Source organism: Rhincodon typus, chromosome 32 (genome assembly GCF_021869965.1).
Source record: "Rhincodon typus isolate 14 chromosome 32, sRhiTyp1.1, whole genome shotgun sequence".
Taxonomy (NCBI): Eukaryota; Metazoa; Chordata; class Chondrichthyes; order Orectolobiformes; family Rhincodontidae; genus Rhincodon; species Rhincodon typus.
Window position 1 is genome coordinate 22,611,481 of NC_063363.1, and position 20,072 is coordinate 22,631,552.

Consider the following 20,072-nt stretch of genomic DNA (forward strand, 5'->3'; position numbering starts at 1 on the left):
AATGTATTAACAGCGAAGGTACTGTTACTTTTACCAGAAACAAAAGTGATTCAGTAATTGTGCACACATTAGCACCAGTGACATTGAGATTTGGTTAGATGCTCTGAATAACATTAATGTTAGTTTGCCTGTCACCCTTACTCAATGAAGACTCTTCTGCTGCTTAGTTCAGAATGACTCAATGTAATTGTGCAAGTGGCCTGGTATTTCCCATTATCCTTTCACTATCAAAATCAGACATGGTTATGTTACAAATGAAAGCAGGTTAGAACAAAATCTTAATAATTAATAAATTGTATCCAACAGCAAAAGTGAAAGAGTGACTACAGAGAATTTAGTGCCAGTGCTCTGTTCTTGTTACCAACAAGACTAATTGAATACTAATAGCTGGACAAGACTTGATCATTAATTGAAAAAGCTATCTTAATTCTGCAAAGCATTGGCAAGATTTACACTTTGAATGCTGTGTGCAGTTCTGGATGCTCCACCTTTGAATGGATGAAGATGGCAAAAGTTTAGAAAGGAGCTGATTCCAGGAACATTGAGCTTGGATTTATGAGGAGAGATTCACAGAACTGGTTTTAATATTGAAACAAAAGAAGACTGTGAGAAAATCTGATTAAAATGCTATAAATATCTTCACTGTCAAAGTAAACAGTTATTTGCTTATGATTGTAGGATAGGACAGGAGAGGGCAAACAAATAGAAAAGCAATGAAAGTTGATATGGGTCCACATGCCAGAAGATTTTTTTCTCCACATTTGAGTGATGTGTCTAGTAGACTCCCAACTGAATAAGAACATAATAAAAAAGAAAAGAAAAATTATTTACTCTGTTGAAACTCATCCCTTTCAATTCTGTTGCTGACAACCTCCTTGCAAATAGCTAAATACAGAAGGGCTAGAATCATATAATTTATAGCACATCTCATGTATGCCATCTCTGACTCTTGAATCAGAGTTTTCTACTTAGATCGCACTTTTCTGCACCCACAGACACAAATACACTTGGGACAGGAATGCTGTTGGGACCAGTGAGAGAAATGTTTTCAGAATACCCGTGAGCAGAGTTTTGAGGGTTGTGAGGCTGGATTAATATTCTGTGTGATTATTTTTAAAGGTCAGTGAGTCATTTCAATTGGAGCCACTTACAAGATTCTCTACAGTTCCTGTCCCTATTGAGATTGGGTAGGTTGTTTAGGATCCCTGGCAGGACAAGTGGAGAGAATGGGTTTGAAAATTATCCTGAGTCGCATTTTATTGAACAGTTCTGTATTGAACTTTCTGTACAGACCAGGCCAGAGATTGATCTGCAGGTCACACATGCTCCATTTAACATAGTGTTAATGTCTTCGCATACTACAGAACTCATACTTGATATAAAAACAGAAAATGCTGCAAGTGCATGACAAATCCCACTTCTTATATGTTACTGTCTGTACAAGAGTTATATTAAAGATGCTCAATCTCAACAATATTCAAGGTCGACGGATTAAATTCTTACATGCAACAGAAGCCAGTTATTGTGGTTACCCATATTACATGACAGAAGGGATTGTGATTCACCAAACATTGTATACAACACACAGCTTAATTATCCTCAGTGCTCACAAGGTTACGGTTGGATGATTGAAAAGGCCAATTCCCACACAGTAGAAATACCATTCTTCTTTGCATAAAACACACAATGGCTGCATTTCTGTTTACAGTTTGGACAAGTGCAAGATTGCATTCACATTCTTCTTCAATAGCAGTTCAGATGACTGAAATTGCATGCCCGAATCCATTAGTTGAGACTGATTTCAAAAAATTGTGCTAACTTGCCCCTTCTAGCTGGCAATTTAGAAACAGGATTTACAATTTACAGATGCCAAACCAGATTTGGCATTAAAATTACTCAAATACTCGCATCAATTACAGCCAGAAAAAGTTCTTCTTAATGCCATTTTGAACACATATACTGCAAACAATTCAAACACTCTGTGTTTTGCACTCAGTGCACAATGACAATAAAAACGAGTGCAGGAGTGAGAAAGGACAGCAGCTCCCTCAACCTGTGACAGGAAAGCAATTCTTCAGGAGAAATATCACAAATAGAGTGTATTCAGATACTCAAATAAACAGGTATGCTTATTTGTGTTACTAGTCCAAACCCCAGAAAGTACACATTACATGACAATTACCTCTGCCATATCCAGGGAGGACTTTCTAGTGGCTTTCTCAAAATCCTACTTGGGATGTAAAGCTTAAAATGCAGATTTCTCCTTCAACAAAGTTCTCAACCAACTGAACTTAATATAGCTCTTGTGAATTTTAATGTCCATTTCATATTTGCAATATAACTGCAATAACATTTTGCTTTGGAGTCCCAGAGGAAGACACTCATCTGCAACTAGGTGAATTTGTGGTAATGACACATGCAACATGTGTTCCTCCTCCATAAAGGTTCTGTATTAAAAGAACTCTCCAGTAATTCATTCATTTTCCCCTTTCCGAACGTTTAGGTTGATATTAACAAAACTCCCACCTTATATCTTGGAGTATTTGAAATTAATAACCAAACCTTGTTACAGTCAAAAAGTTATTCTGAATGCATCCTTTTTTAGCCTTTTTTTTGACAAGACCTTCAAATTGTTCTATTTGAATTGATTATTTTACTTTACAGCTTCTTTTTCAAATCTAGTGCAAGGCTCTGCAGTACTATTATTAAGAACATACGAAATATGAGGAGTAGGCTTTTTGGCACTTGGAGCCTCCTCCAGAATGCAACAAGATCACGGCTGATCTTCTTCCTCAGCGCTATCTTTCACATTATCCCCATTGTCCTTATTACCCCAATCTCTATTAACTTCTGCCTTGAATATGTTCAATGACTCAGCATCCTCAGCTAGCTGGATAGAGAATTGCAAATATACACAACACTCTGAGTGAAGAACATTGTCATCTTCATCCTTAACAGCCAGTTCCTAAAAAAATGACCCCTTTCTTCTAGATTCCCCAACCAGGGAATTCTCAGCATCTGCCTTATCAAGTACCCTAAGAATTTTAAATGTTTCAATTGGATCAACTTTCATTCCTCTAAACTCTAGGAAATATATAAGGTGAGTCTATTCAATCGCTCCTTGTGGGACAATCCCCCCATCCTGGAAACCAGTCTAGTGTACCTTTGTAACATTCCCCTTAAGTCAGATGAAACCATTCCTTAGACAAGGAGACCAAAACTGCACACAATACTCCAAGAGTGGCCTCACAAAATGCCTGGTCTGGTTAAAATAGCAATTAAAAAAAAGCCAAAACAAACATTTCAATTCTGGTGGACTTGTCTGAATTTAATGCTGGTAATTTACCTTTGCTGAAGGCTTTGCTATTAAATCACTGACTACTGTATTTAATGTTTTTTTGTACCTCGAATAGACTTGATGTTATCGCCAGGGATGAAGAAGAGGCTGCAGCTTTATAAAACCACTAGGTGGCAGAGTAGGGTGCAAATTCAATAGACTGGACAAAAATTATGCACAGAATTAAAGACCAGGATTAAAATAAAATCTATTGACCAGAACACAACCCAGTAACATCAAGACGTAAGTAGTCAGTGCAGGCTTATCTTTAGTTTTACATTCAGATGCCTGAGTCAGAAATTGATCACTGTCATTAGTGACAGCTCCAAGACTGTTGCTGATAAATAATTCAGATTTGTTTGACTCAGGCTGCCAAATCTGCTTTTCCTCAACAATCTTAAACTCATAAAGACAATCCTAAGAAGGTTGTCCTAACATTGGAATGATCTTTCTTTCACACTGTATAATAAATGTATTTGATTTCTTTCTACATAGATCGTAACATTTTCAGTCTTTGTGACAGTTGCACTTTTTGTTTTTGCATGTTAATGTATTGTTGATTGCACACAATCCCTCAATGTCATTTTAGCAAGAGCAAATCCTAAATAAAAAAAATGTTGAAGTCTAGTTGTCTGTTGTGGTTGTTGCAAAAGCCTTGCACTGTTTACAGCTTTGCCCTTAGAACATGTTTTGAAAACAGTTCACATAACATAAGAAGTGCTGTAGGTCTTAGAAAATATCAAGGTAGATAAATCTCCGTGACCTGATCTAGTGAAAGACGTTGTGAAACTTGAAAGGGTTCAGAAAAGATTTACAAAGATGTTGCCAGGGTTGGAGGGCTTGAGCTATAGGGAGAGGCTACATAGGCTAGGGCTATTATCCTTGTTGTGTCAGAAGCTGAGGGGTGACCTTATAGAAGTTTATAAAATCATAAAGGGTATAGATGAGGTAAATGGTAGGTGTCTTTTCCCTAGGGTGAGGAATTTCAAGACTAGGAGACACATTTTTAGGGTGAGAGGAGAAACATCTTAAAAAAAGACATAAGGAGCAATTTTTTTTTTGAGAATGATGTTTGTGCGTGGAACGAACTTCCAGAGGAAATGGTGGATGCAGGTACTGTTACAATGTTTAAAAGACATTTGGATAAGTACATGAATAAGAAATGTTTGGACGGATATGAGCCAAGTGCCGGTGGGACTAGTTTAGTTGGGATTATGGTCAGCATGGACTGGTTGGACCGAAGGGTCTGTTTCTGCGCTGTATGTCTCTACAACATGTCTGTGTAAAAGTGCTAACACCAGATTTCCTGTGCATTAATCACCAGGTTTATTTTGAGATATTCATTGGTTTCTTTATACATGTTGACGAATCCAGAATAATCCACTGTTGGAAATCTCAGTTTTTGACTCAACTTGTTGACTTGAACTCTTTATTAATAACATGATTTTTTTTTAAAATTTGCTTATGGGGAACTGGCATCACTAGCTGGCCAGGATTTATTGCCCATACTTAGCTGCCAAGAGAATGTGGTCAGACTAAACAAGGTGAAGTCTTTTGGATGAAATTTTAAACCAAGGCTCTTATCTGCTGGTGCAAGCAGTATGCAAAAGTTATGAACGGATCGCTGAGGCAGCAGTTTATTGCCAGCTACCCATGTCAGAGTTACCCCAACTTCAGACAACTCATCTACGTTCCACTCATGCAATTAAAAAAGTTACTCATTGACCATGATGTGAACCGTAGCTGGACAGATGGCATGCACTATGCTTTGAGCTCTGCTGCTGGCAGTATAGCATCATAAAATGAAAGTGTATTGCCACCCCGATTACAATAGCAGGATGCCATACCACATTGAATGGTGATTCAACCAATTGCAGAGATACAGCTTCCACAGCAACCGATTGCTTCAATATAAACTAATCACTGGGCCTGGATATCCAAACACATCGTTATAGACTACCTCAAAATAATTCCCTTCAGCAGCCATTATCCAAACTATCTTCACTATCAATGGACATGCTCCAATTCAGTGGAAGAACATCAAGGTCACCTCATCAATATAGGAAAGGTCGACACTGTGCTAGGACTGTGTTAGTCCATATGCCCAAGTATAACTCAACACTCAATATGTAGCCTTAGATTTGCTACTCTCCACATACAATAAAGTACACTCTTAATAGTGCTTTTTAAAACCATAAGATAATTGATTGTTTATAGCAATTAGGAACAGTCTCCAGGTAACTAACTCTAAGCAACTCAGTTGAAATAGGCCCTGCTCATAAAGCCTTTCAGAAGTTAGTGTCCTATTTTGTTGAGGATCTCTCATCAGGTGATCACCAAGCAGGAACCAATGACCATTCTTTGGTCAATGATTAATTAAAACCATAGGACAGGATAATGGGGATGAAATCATGTCAAATGATTGTTTACTTTTGTGTACGTGCAAGGAGAGCCTGTCTTTTCACTGCGAAATGTAAAACTGACTCCAGTGGGTTACAAACACTTCAAAACTTTATATAAAACATTACAATGTACATAATATATTTTTTACTGGTTTCCCTGTTATTTCATCCAAGGCTGGCACTTATAGTGCAACTTTCCCCTACACGTGGTTCCCATTTGCTTTTAGAAATGACTGAAAACTAACAAACAAACTGATTCAAACCTTGCACAGAGCTAAGTGATCCCACAACTACTAGACCAGATCCAAGCACTTCAGTACTATCACATACAGTTATGAATGGTGGTGGACAAAAGCAGGAGAAGGCCTTTCAAATAAGTCCCACCCTCAATGACAGAGAAACTTAGGAGATCTGTGCAAAAGACAAGGTTGAAGTATTTACATCCATTTTTAGCCAGAATGCAAAGTGGATGACCTCCTGAGGTCGTCAGCATCATAGACGTCAAATTCAGCCAACTCAAATCACTGGGGATTATCACAGACCAGAAGTTAAACACTGCCAGCTACGCGAATACTGTGGCTACAATGCAAGTCAAAGGCTAGGACTTTGGTGATAAACAACTCACCTCGATGACTAGCCACCAAACACAAGGCCGTGTGTCCGTGTGTTGGAATACTCTCCACTTGCCTGAATGCGTACGATTCCAACAATACACAGAGTTTGACACCATTCAGTACAAAACAGCTCATAATTGGCACATCATCCATCATTTTCAACGTTCATCCTCTACACCACAGTGGCAGGACTGTACTGCCCATAAGATGCATTGTCCACAAGATGCACTGCTGCAACTCAACTCTCCTACATCATTATCCACACCCATAAGTGCCAACACCTGGAAGGACAAGGGCACCAGATACAAGGGAACAGATCAGCTGGCAATTCCCCTACAAACTACACATCATCCTGGACTTGGAATCATACCATCTTTTAACTGCCACTGTGTCAAAATTCTGGGATTTCCCTTCTTAACAGCACTATTAGTATACTTACACCACAGATTGCAGAGATTCAAGAAGACAGATTATAATTATTGAGATAACAAGGTGTACAGCTGGATGAACACAGCAGGCCAAGCAGCAGAGGAGCAGGAAGGCTGACATTTCGGGTCTGGACCCTTCTTCAGAAAGCCTGCTGTGTTCATCCAGCTCTACACCTTGTTATCTCAGATTCTTCAGCATCGGCAGTTCCTACTGTCTGAATATATTATAATTATTGTCTTCAGCGCAATCAGGAATGGACAATAAATGCTGGCCTAGCCAGTGGTCACAGCCAGAGTGAAAAAAGAAGTGTCAGCCAGTCCATTACATTGAACATTGAGCAACGGCCTGATGGTATTATCACTGGACTGTTAACTCCGAGACCCACATCATGTTCTGGGGACGTGGGTTCGAATCCTGCCTCGGCAGATGGTGGAATTTGAATTCAATAAACATCTGGAATTAAGAGTCTAATGATGACCATGAATCCAGTGTCAATTGTTGGGGAAAATCCATCTGGTTCACTCATGCCCTTTAGGGAAGGAAACTGCCATCTTTACCTGGTCTGGTCTATAAGTGACTCCAGACCCAAAGCAATGTGGTTGACTCTTAACTGCTCTCAGTCAGGGATGGGCAATAGATGCTGCCTGGCCAGCGGTGCCCTCAACCCATGAATGAATAAAGGAAAAAAAAATTCCCCCACTCCAACACAAATGCAGCAGTGTACAAAATACAAAGCACCAAGATTCCTTTGACTGCACTTTCCAAACAGGAAACCCATACAGCCTAGAATGACAAGGACAGCAGATGCATGGAAAAATACCTCCTGAAAATTCTCCTCCAAGCCTCACACCATTGTGACTTGGAACTTACCACCATTCCTTCCTAACAGCACTATGGTAGCACTTGCAACAGATGAACTGCAACAGCTAGGGCAGCAGCTCACCCCCACTTTCGACAGGACAATTTGAATGGGCACTACATGTCAATGTTCCCAGCAATGGCCATATTCCAGGAAATAATATCAATAACAAAATAAATATTCTGGCTTCTCCCATTTCTTGCAGTAGTTGGTTATTGAATAGCCCTGGATTCCTAAATAGTAACTATTAAACCCGTAGAATTCTGCCCCGATTTCTTATCCTCTAGTTTGCCCTATCTTAATTGTATAGATCTGAAAGTTGTGTGTCATTTAAAGCTTGTCTGCCCATGAGAGGTTTTAGTTTATAACCACCAACTAACAGAGATAAACTTAACCAGCTTAAAGTTCCTTAGCTCGGTCTGTAGAATCAATAAAGATCTTTAGAATCCAAAAGGTCAGTCTTCATGCAGCCATGCCATGTTGTAGAACACAGCCAATCATTGAACAGAAAATAGGGATGAATGTTACACTTTCCAGACGTTTGCAGCAGCTGACCTAGAAGGGTGTGGTCCTCTGACTCTTAGCCCTATTATTTATACAGGCTGAAGAGGGTTGTGGTCAATTAGCTTTAAAGACTTTCCCTTTTAGACCCCTGTCACCATTTCAAGGAACAGTTGGGAATAGTTTGCAACAAAAAGTTAGAAAAAAAAAGAGCAAATTAAACACCGTAACAACAAGGGGTGGTGATTGGTCTTTATTTTTAACCTCAAACATTTATTCAATTGTGCAAAATTTATAACCTTCCCTTGTCACAGTACTTTAAGGCAACATGAAATTTGCAGATACAAAAGTTTTGAGAGCTTACAAATTTGAGCAGCACTTAAATTTGAGTGGTGCATGTAAAACATGAGGATGGCATGTTTTATCAGAAGCAATTGAGACAGAGGAAAATACAGCTCTAAGGGAGGAGTAGAGAGCAAGATGAAGAGGAAGATAAAAAGCTAATGGGGAATGAAAATCCAAAAAACTGTTAAACAACACTTTCCACTGTATTTATAATATATACATGAGACAATAAATCAAATCAAATTATTCTACAGATGAATAGAAGATAGTTTTAATTAGGAACATTTCAATTACATCTTTTGTAAGAGTTATCCCAAGGTAACCACTTGTTCTCCCTACAGCTTTTGAGCACACCATTCTCCCCCAGTACTTCTCCTGTTGTTCAACTCAAATGGACTTGCCTTCATCTGATGCTACTGATACCTATTCAGTCAGCTTCTGGCAAGTAATTCATGTCTTCAATTTGGATTCAAATTTCTCTGTAACTACTCTCCTACAACATTTCAGGACTTTGGGCCTTGACGTCACCAACATAGAGTAGTTTTTTGAGACAAGCTACCATCACATAATTCACGCAAATTTGAATGCACCTACTTGACTAAGCATTTCCTCCTGAGTTAGTCAACAAAACATTAACAATCCCCGTGGACAGAAAAACCTGGTGTCACCAAAGATCAGAGCTGCAGGACAGCAATCTGCTCCTGGCACTAGCTAGAATGGCAAATTCCAAATAGTTTACCAACTTAATGCAAGGAAAAACTTCTGCAAGACACAGGAGGGCATTGTTAGTGATTTTCAAGAAAACAGAAAAAAGGTCTTGGACATTAAGGGCCCCAGATCAGCCATGATCATATTGAATGGTGGAGCAGTTTCCAGGGGTTGAATTGCCAACCCTGCTCCTAGTTCTTATGCATGTTTGATATTTCACATCATGTTATAACATATAAATGTTAGTGAATGGGGAACTCATCCAAATGTCTGTTATTAAAATATAACTTCTAATGAGAAAAAATTTAAAACAGAGATGAAATGGATTTCAATGAGATTATAAAAAGTAAATTAATTTTGCCAATTTCAGTCCCAAAATGGATTAGTAACACAGATTACATTAAAAAAGACACCAATTTGTAATTTTTCTGGACACTAATTCAGCAAAGGTAGCAGCACAACTATTTTAAACATGTTAACCACTTTGCTAAAACAGTGGGAAAGGAGATTTCAAAAGAGTGTCAGGCATTTGTACACTTCTAATCAGAGTAATTTTAAGCACTTAAACTTTATACAATTCTGTAATAGATCAATCCAAGTGAATCACAAGTTATTCTGGTACTTTTCAATAAAGGCTTTATTCCAAAACCTGAATGTGGTGTTGATCAGACATTGGTACAACTGAATGCTTTCTTCCACCAAAAAGCCAACTAGAAGTAGTCAAGAAAAGTTCTGTGTTCTCGTCTTCACACATGTTCAGCTGGTCCCAAGTCAGGTTTGTTTAAAAACTCAACTGTTCTTCCAGCTTTGCTCTCTTCAAAAACTACAATCTAATTTAAAAAGGGAAAGATGTGAAATCATAGTTACAAATGAAAAAGGTAAGGGGACTCTGTGGTGCAAATTTACTGTTCAATGTTGATACAGAAAAATATGAGATTGTTACTTTTGAGCAAAATGCTGTGATGAGGTGTCTTTCCACTCAAATAGGCCTTGACGATTCAGATAGAAAGGAGGATCAGTCTAAATTCCAGAGGAGCTTACAGAAGTTGTACCTAGCCACTGACCACTGACCACACCCCAGAACCCCCCCAAAAAAACAAAAGTCAGCCTGTGGCTCTTCCAGGAGCTAGTAACTAATCTGTCCCACAGTCATAAGGTACTGTACATGGGCTAAATTGATGTATTGCGTGACCCCTCCCAGCAAGAAATACCACCTTTTGATGCTGTAAGTCTGAAAGGTAACACCTCAAAATGTAATACCACACAAATATGAACCTAAATGATGAATTTTGGTCATAGGTAGGAGCTTAAACCTGGGTATCTAACTCAAAAAGGTGACAGTGCTAACATGGAATCACCAATTATAATGCTGTGAACTCCAAACTTTCATATTGTTGAGCCAATGATCATAGTTTAAAGTCTACAGTGGGTTTGTTCATGGTTAATAATGACTATTATTTTTCATCTGCTGGCACTGATCACAGTATTCATTCACAAGTATGTTGACTTTTTCTGGGCATTAACAAAACAGAAAAAAAAAGTGAAACAGGGTTAGAAAATGAAGTAAGGAAAATCAAGTGCTGAGGAGAGTTTCAAACAAAGAGCGTAATTGAATTTTGGATTTTTGTGTTTAAAATTTTTATTTCATTGCTCAGAGAATGAAGCTCAAGGTTCATTGGAACAGCTCCCCCACTATTTCTGCTCAAATATGGAATAAGGCAATATGGAAGCTCAGGTAACTATACAGTCACAACTACTGGGTGAAGTTGATCCAAAAAAATCTTACTTGTGACCTTTGTAACCTTTACTAATAGAGGGGAACAAAATAGTAATGGATTCTAACAGCTGGAAAAACAGTTCCATTCTCACTTCTTACCTCATTACTGCCATGCTGTAGCCATGGGGCTGGTATGTATAGTGTCTGTTGTGGCCCTATTTCCCAGTAGCGGCCTAAATTCATTCCATTCACAAAAACCACTCCTTTTGTCCAGCCCTGAAAGTTACAAGAAGTAAACAAAATAACTTGATAGTAAATAAAATCAAGTCTGAAGAAGAGTCACTGGACCTGAAATGTTAACTCTGCTTTCTCTCCACAGATGCTGCCAGACCTGCTGAGTTTTCCCAGCAATTTCTGATTTGTTTCTGATTACCAGCATCCACAGTTCTTTTTGTTTCTTTGTTTAGGTCTTGATTGTAAATGTTTCACAAAAATACAAGTGGTGAATGGGCAAGAGGGGGACAGAAAGTTGAGGAACTGGCTGGAAATACAATTGTTGAGCCTAAATATCATTGATTAGAATACTAGAATGGTTAAAACACTGAAGATTACCACTTGGTCTGCCATATCCATGCCACCTCATCAAAAGCAACTCAATTAGTTCCACATTGCTGCCTTTCCCCTACGTCCTTGCATTTTTCTCCCTTCATATGAAGTTCTCAATTCCCATTTGAAAGTCACAGTTGAATCTGCCTCCACCCACCAGGCAGCAATTCTAGCTCTGAATGGCTCACTGAGGAAAACTGCTTTTTCCCCCTCACTGTGCCTTTTGTTCTTTGACCAATTTCCTTACATCAATGTTCTCTCCTTTCCAAACCATTTGTCAATGGGAACAGTTTCTCTCCATCTCTCATCCAGACTTAACAGGACTTTGGACTCTATCAAAGATTTTTTCTCAACTTTTTTTTCTAAGGAGAACCTTTTGAGAACAGCAACTGAAATCCTCATCTTCAGAACCACTTGTTGAAAGCATTGGAGAGCTTACAGAAAAGGTTCATATCTTTCTTGAAGTGTGGTGCTAAGATTAGACGCGACACTCCAGCTGAGGATGAATCAGTGTTTTGTATTTTTTTCCTTTATTCATTCACGGGATAAAGTTGTCACTGGCTAGGCCAGCATTTATTGTCAACCCCTAATTGCCCAGAGGGCAGTTATGAGTCAACCACATTGCTGTGGTTTTGGAGTCACGTGTAGGCCAGACCAGATAAGCATGACAGTTTCCTTTCCTAAAAGGACATTAGTGAACCAGATGGGTGCTTTCTCCCAACAACTAGCAATGGCTTCATGGTCATCATTAAACTCTTAATTCCTGATATTTACTGAATTCAAATTCCACCCTCTGCCGTAGCAGGATTTAAACCCAGGACTCTAGAACATTACTTGGGTCTTTGGATTAACAGTTCAGCAATAGTACCACCAGACCATTCCTTCCCCTTAGGTTTATCACAACTTTCTACTATAGTAGAATTGTACCTTTTTCCCCATCCCTCCATCTTGCCTTTCTTCATTCTTTCTAACAATGTGTCAAATTGCTTTTCTCCACATCTCTGTCTAATCCACCAGCCTATATATCTAGTCTTGTTCGCTTCCTCCTGTAGTTCTTCAATATCCTCCTCTCAGTCCACAAGACTTGCAATTTTAGTACCATGTGAGCATGTCGTAACTTACTTTCTTTCAAGTGGTTTTTGAATAAATTTTGTTTACTTGAATATTACTTGAAGCTTGAGAGGTGCAAGAGAATTAAAGCTTTCGATGACAGTCAAGCACAGCCATTCATACTGACAATTCTACAAACATTTCAAACATTGGCTCATGTCATTATTACATCCATTGGTTCTTTGCCCAGTGGAACCTGGATGAGCTCTTCAAAGGCTCAGCAGATATTAGGACACTGAATAATTGCAAAAACTCAAAATGTACGATCGCCCACACACATTCTGCAACACAGAAGAACACTTTCTCCTATCGAGGACAGGCTCTAACATGTGAGCATTTCCAGAATGTTGTTCAATTCGATTGCCACTTACATTTTAAGATCAAAGCCCCATCGTTAATCACTGAATTAACAAATAAATCACACATCATTTAAATATAAAATGCAGTGTTGATAACAGCTTTAAAACTTTACTGTCAAATGGTTCCCAAGTCCAGATTAAGCATTCCCACTAATTTACAACTCCTTTGAGGAGCCATCTAGCACTTCTCACGCAAAAGCCCACTCCATCAAAATTGTGGGGAGGTTTTAAATGCAGACTTGCCCTTCATACCCTTATACTGGGTTCATAAAATATCCCACAAGATGAAAACTGGAGTAGGTATCACAGAATTGGGTCCTGTCTTATCTTTAAGATTGACAAAAATTAATGTCTTTTTAAATATTCTCCTCACCGCGAAGTTTCCCAGTGATTTTAGTTTCATCAGAAAATGCAGCTACAAGGCTCTGTCCCTTCATCCAGTTAATTAGATGGATTGTAAATAGTTGAGGCAGTAATAGTGATCCCTGCGAGAGTGTTAGGGTTAGGGTTAGGGTTAGGCTAACTATAGTCAGCCAAACTGAAATTAACTTATCACACACACACTATTTCTTGTTAGCCAATGTTCTAACATATTACCCCTAACACATGAATTCTTACCTTGTCGTAAACTGTAAAGTATCACTTTACTGAATGCCTTTGGAAATTGCTATATCTTACCAGTTTGGTGGTTATAATTTGTCAAATACTTTGCAATCGTGCAACAACAGCATGAAAACAATATGATTTTCTAAAATGTCCTGCTATTATTTTTAAAAACCAAAAGAATAGCAGTTGCTGTAAATCAGAGGCAAAAGCAGAAATTGCTGGAAAAGCACAACTGGTCAGGCAGCATCTGTGAAACTGCCAGTTCTGAGGAAGGGTCACTTGACCCGAAACGTTGACTCTAATTTCTCTCCACAGATGCTGCCAGACCTGCTGAGCTTTTCCAGTAATTTCTATTTTTGACTCTGCTATCCTTATTATTGAATTCTGGCACTTTTTCAAGCACAGATATTTGACTGACTGGCTTATAATTTCCTGCTTTCAGACCCCTTCCTTTCTTGAATAGAGGCATTATATTTGTGGTCTTCCAATCCACTGGCAGCTTTTGAGAATAAAGGGCATTTTGGATGGTTACACCCAAATCAACCACTTCTTTTCAGACACAGCATGCAGGAGATTAGCTCCAGGACATGTCAGTCTTTCATAGAAAAATTAATAAGCAATACCTGGCACCAAATCCCTTGTAGAAATATCAAAACAGACAACTAAAAGCCTGGTCAAAGCATTAGCTTTTAAAAAGGAGCATAATGGATGGAACAGGAGAATTAATAATAACTGGCAACTGTTTGGATGCTACTCAGGCTTAATATGTGTCTCACTCTGTATCTCACAATCCATTCCTGCTGAGTAGCTCTCTAACAGGGCTAGCAGCTGTCAAGGTGAATTGTTCACAAATCAGCAAGGAACCAGCAGTTCTCATGAGGTACAGAAAGAAAGCATCAATAATGTTAAAGGTAGGAGGTTTTCAAATTTAAAATTTCTAGGGAACTTGGATTTACTAGCCACCTTAATGAACCGCTACAGTGCATGTGATACAGGACACCGCAATGCTGTTAGGGAGTTCTACGAGCAGTCAATTTTGAAGATAGATGTAAGAATTGGCAAATCAAGCATAAACTTCAAGAGACTTTGAACTTCAATCTGGAAACAAAGAAGAGTAAATCTGTTTACCAAACTGAAAGTCTTGGATGAACAATCCTGCTTATTCTGTGCTTTGTATGTGAGTAATGAATTGTGCACTACCTTCATGCCAAGAAGCTTAACCACTTTCATTTGACCTGCTTTCAGAAACTTCTGAAGATCAAATCTCAAGACATAGGTGCTCATTTGAAATGATACGCCAAACCACTAAACTATCGTGAATCGGTCACAACTAAGTTGGGCTAATCATGCAGCCTGAATGCTAATACTTATTTATCAAAGTGAATCTTCTATAGATAACTCCAGTCTGGGGTGTGCTCTCATGGCAGTCAAAACAAGCATTCACCAAAACGAAATCTTCAGTTAGGAGGTTTGATGTGGGCTTCAAGTCCTGAGAAGCATGCCCAGGATCACTGGGCAAGGTGATCCAATGTGTAGATGCAGTAGTGCAGTTGATGTAGTTTATATGGATTTCAGCAAAGCCTTTGACAAGATCCCAAATGAGAGAGTGATAAAGGTAAAGCACATGGGTTCCAGGGACACTTGGCAAGACAGATAGAAAATTGACTTTGTGGCAGGAGACAGAGGGTGATAATAGAAAACAGTTTGTGTCTGGAGGCCAGTGTCCAGGTATGTACCACAGGGATCAGTGCTCAGTCCCTCATTGTGCATGGTATATTTTTATAAGCGGATTTGGATGAGAACAGTATGGGGGTTGGGGGTGAAGAGAACAATAACTAAGTTTGAAGATGATACAAAGATTGGCAAGGTGATTAATATTGAGGAAGGTTTCAAGTTACAGGGAGATATAGATGGATTGCTCAAATGGACAGATAAGTGGTAGATGGAATTTAACCCTGATATGTGAGAGGTTGCTTTATCCAAAGTGCATCACAAGACAAGCGGGAATATTCAAATGAATGACACTACACTAGGAAGCTCAGGGGAACAGACAGATTTAGGGGTGTTTTTCGACAGATCCCTGAAGACAGCAGGAGAGGTTAATAGGGGGCTTAAGGCAGCAGACAGGACACTTGCCTGTATCCATTATGTCACAGATTATAAGAGCAGGGAAATTACATTGGAGCCGTACAAAACCATGGTTAGGCCACAGCTGGAGTTGTGAATGCAGTTGTGGTTGCGAGACTATAGAAAGGATATGATTGCAGATTCACAGGATGTTATCTGGATTAGAGTAGAGTATTTTCACTATGAAGAAAGGCTGGGTAGGCTCCAGTTGTTTTCTTTCGAGCAGAGAAAGCGGAGGAGCATCTGATTGAGGTGTATAAGATTACAAGGGTCATGGAGAGGGAGGACAGGAATCAGCTGTTCCTCCCAATTGAACGGCCACCAGTAAAGTCAACCCCGTCCAGGACAAACAAACTTACTTGACTGACATTACATCTTAAAACTACAATTTTCATTCTCTCCACCAGCAATGCATAATGGCAACAGGGTGTACTGTCTACAAGGTGCACTGTAACAACTCATCAAGTCTCCTTAGGCAGCAGCTTCCAAAACCAGGACCGCTACCATTTAGAAGGACAAAGGCTGAAGATGCACATGAATATCACCACTTGCAAGTTCCTCTCCAAACCATAGACAATTTCAACTTCCTTTACTATTACTGGGTCAAAATCTTTGAACTCCCCAACTGCATTGTGCCTACTCTCAAAGGACTGCAGTCGTTCAAGAAGGAAGCTCATCATCATCATCATCTTTAGGGTAATAATTGCTGGCCCAACCAGTGATGCCCACATCTCATGATAAACAATCAACAAAAAAATGCATCAAAAACACTTTTTTTTTTTTTTTTTTTTTTTTTAAACACAGTTAACTCGATCCAGTACTTTGTACTGGTTCTTTTGGATTACTAGCTCTTCTTGTATCAAGGAATCACTTAACAATGAACATCAGAGGCAGATTATACCCATTCCTGGAAGGTTGCAAGGAAAGGAGAAGCTCCTAGAGTCACCTAATTTGCAATTAAGTTGTACTTCTTTTTAGAATTTGGGTGGGTTTTGTCACGTATGTGGACTCATCATCTGTGTTTCCTGTACCTGTTCTGCTCTGGCTCATTCAGTAACACCAGGGACAAGAAACACAAAATAGGCCCTACCATCTCTTAAAATTCAAGCTATTATTTATTGTTCAAAAAAAAAACTGAACAATGAATGGTAACATAAGCATAGTCCAAAGTGAGATTACATAAAATTACAGGGATTTGAAGTAAACTTCACAAGAAATGGATAGGATTGATCTAAATTGATTCCTTGCCTCAGTCTGCTCTGTTTTCCCTTGAGTGTCTGTCATGTCTCAGCTCATGGCACAAACTGCAAGGAGAATGAGTCGAGTCTGGATCAATAAAATACATTCTCTGATCTAAATTGAGTTTAAAGAATTGCAGTAAATAAGAGTAAAAGGGAAAGTAAAAACAGCAGATTTGACAATATTATGAAAATTCAAAGAAAAACAGTGTCAGCATCAGAGGAGCAGTAACATAATAAACAAATGCAGTGAACAGTTCAGTTAGAACAGAGACACTTTCTAAAACTCAAAATGCCACAGAGTGAATATTCAATTGTGCCAGACTTTCAACGATAGCTACATTTTAAAATTCTAAAAGCTTCATTTTCAAAAAAAATTGTTTAAAAGCCACAGAATCACATTTCCCACCAATGTTGGGTTGAATTTGACCTTTAGTTCGATAAATTGCTGTTTCATTTTAATTTTCCAACTGCTTTATTATTCAACAAGTCTTGCGTTTAGGATGCAAGTTGTCCATTTTGTTTTAAATATCACTAGCCAAAACAGGGTGTGGAATTGGTCAAAATTATTTTCCTCACCTTAAGTGTTATGAAGGTATCATAAGGCAACGAATCCACGTATAGTATACCATAGAAAAATGCAGGTAAAGTCGGATTTTTTGGAACAGCATTCAACTGGATGGCTGAGAAACTTCAACCCAAAAAAGAGACAAAGAAAAAAAAAGCTGACAGCGTTATTCCCAATAAGCAATATTCAACTATCACTAAACAGATCTCAGAACCGTTATTCATTGAAGTGAGACTTGAGGCAAACAGCAAGTACAAGGTTAAAGTGATTCTCAAGCACTAAGCTTACAAAGCGCAGAAGCAATAAACCAACTTAATTGCCAATATGACAGTCACATGGCTTGTCCAGTAAACAGTACTACAAATGCATTTCCTGACAGCATCCTGCTGGGTGATTGGTGCTTATCACTCACCTTGATCCTGCAAGTCTGTTCTGGACAGACATTCAGTGTTGATATCACTTCTACAACTAAAAAAGAATACATTCCGTTAAGGTGAACAGGCCCTGCCTCCCAAGCTGATCTTTATGCAAACGATTTTCCCTCCTTCTGTGACGGGGAAAATGGATGTTGTCTGGAGTCATTTGTTATCACAATGGTATCCTCTATTTCTTAATTAGGTTACATATTGATGGTTATTCTGCATCATTGTCAAGACATCCTAAATTCTAGGCCTTCTTAATGGTATCAAATGTGGTCTTAGGTAGCACTGCGATTGTAACATCATTAGAATAGTAGATAAACTACTTTAAAGTCTGTGTTCTTGAAGAAGTCTCCTGGTTTACAGTACTTTGTCTTCTCACTGGTGTAATCTAAATGCTGCCTGACAATTGAATGGAAGTCCCAGAGTTGACTAGTATGTAGAACTGCACTGGCAAAGTGAGTGCTGGATAAAGCTGGATCCAGATATGCCATGACGCTTTTCTTGCAAGGACGCTGCAACTGGTCTCACTGGTTTAGCATCCGAGAAAAGCTGCTAAGCTTTCCACTCCTGAGCCTTCCTTGGTCCCTAAACCAGAGACAGACAATGAGGCCAATTGCAGAGTTTGCTTCTAGAATTGTGTGCACATACATGTATGCCCATACAAACAAGTGGGTACTACGCGAGAACAGAAAAAGACTCAGCTCTAAAATACCACATCAGTCAATTAGTCTAAGCTTAATACACAAAACAGAAGAGGCACCACAGAGAAGGCGAATGTCCAGAATCTAGGAAGGAAATGATGGATAAGATTACTGCAAGAAAAAAGGTTTTAACACTAGGGCAAAGACATACATTTTACTTTAAATAGCCAAGAATCTTTCAATAAACTGACCATAATTCCTACGGGCCTTTACTTGCTCATTAGGCACTAATTCACGATCAGTCAGGATTCAATTCAAAATGAGGATGGTACAAAGGTGGCACGCTCTCATATCAGTAAGAGTTACAAGTTTGCGAAATTAAGAAATAGGTATTCAAACTAGGGCAGGTGATAGCAGCATTGTCTGGGGTGAGTGCATTTGATTTTAGCAGTGGAGACTCAGATTCCTCCCACCGTTCATCACAATATCTATCCAAGATTGTGGAACAACCCGTAAACAGTGATCTAAACTCAGCATAAATCAATGATGAGACAAGATTTTTATTCCTCAGAGGCTCGAGAGTCTATAAGACCAGAAGACACAAGAGCAGAAATTAGGCCATTCAATCAAGGCTGATAAGTTCCTCAACCCATTCTTCTGCTTTCTCCCCGTAACCGTAGATCCCCATAAGACCCCATAAAAATTCTCTCTCTGAAAAAGGCAATGGAATCAGAGTCCTTGTATAATTTTAACGCAGAGGCAGGTAATGAATATATTTAGCAAGGGGTTGAAAGGTTATCAGAGTAGATAAATGTGGGGATTTGTGGTTACAATCAGATTAGTCATGATCTTATTGAATGGTGAAGCAGGCTAGGGGTCTGGATAGCCTACTTCTGCTTCATATGTTTGCATGTAAGCCTTAAATGAAAGTTCTGAATCTTGTCCTTCAAGTGAGATTAATTTATTTCCATGCATCTGCATTTCATTTTTACACCAACTTGCACTATTAACATTGCACTTCTAATTCTCCTCTCCACTAGCAAGAACCTGACAATGCAAACACATGGCAGGTAAAAATAGAGAAGGTACCTGGCAACCTGTCTCCTCAGAACTGTTCAAAACTGGACTCAAAATATGAACTGTATTTCCTCTCCACAGATGCTGTCAGACCGGCCAAGTTTCTACAACACTTTGTTTTTAGGTAGTAGACAGGCTCTTGTAAACAGTTTTTATATGGCTAGAAGTTCTGGTCAATGGTAACCCCAGAATGTTGATAATGTGGAATGCAGCAATGGTAATGCCATTAAATGTCAAATGGCAATGGTAAGATTTTTTTCTTGTTTGAGATGCTCATTGCCTGGCACTTGTGTGGTGCAAATGTTATTTGCCCCTTGTCAGCCCAAATCTATATACTGTCCAGGTTTTGTTGCATTTGGACACATACTGCTTCTGTATCTTAGGTGTGTGAAACGGTACTGAACAT

The 20,072-nt window shown here is 39.0% G+C and overlaps 1 protein-coding gene across 1 annotated transcript in view; it reads right to left on the reverse strand.

Annotated features, from left to right (window-relative positions):
• Nucleotides 1-8,380: 8,380 nt before the first annotated feature.
• The window catches only part of LOC109931428 (beta-galactosidase-1-like protein 2), a 68,766-nt gene continuing 57,074 nt past the window's right edge, over nt 8,381-20,072 (reverse strand). Inside the window, exons 17-19 of the mRNA XM_020530720.2 lie at nt 17,538-17,649; nt 11,072-11,188; nt 8,381-10,025 (exon numbers count right to left, since the gene is read on the reverse strand). Of these exons, the coding sequence (XP_020386309.2) occupies nt 9,942-10,025; nt 11,072-11,188; nt 17,538-17,649 (313 nt within the window). The 3' untranslated portion in view covers nt 8,381-9,941. The remainder of the gene's footprint in view (nt 10,026-11,071; nt 11,189-17,537; nt 17,650-20,072) is intronic.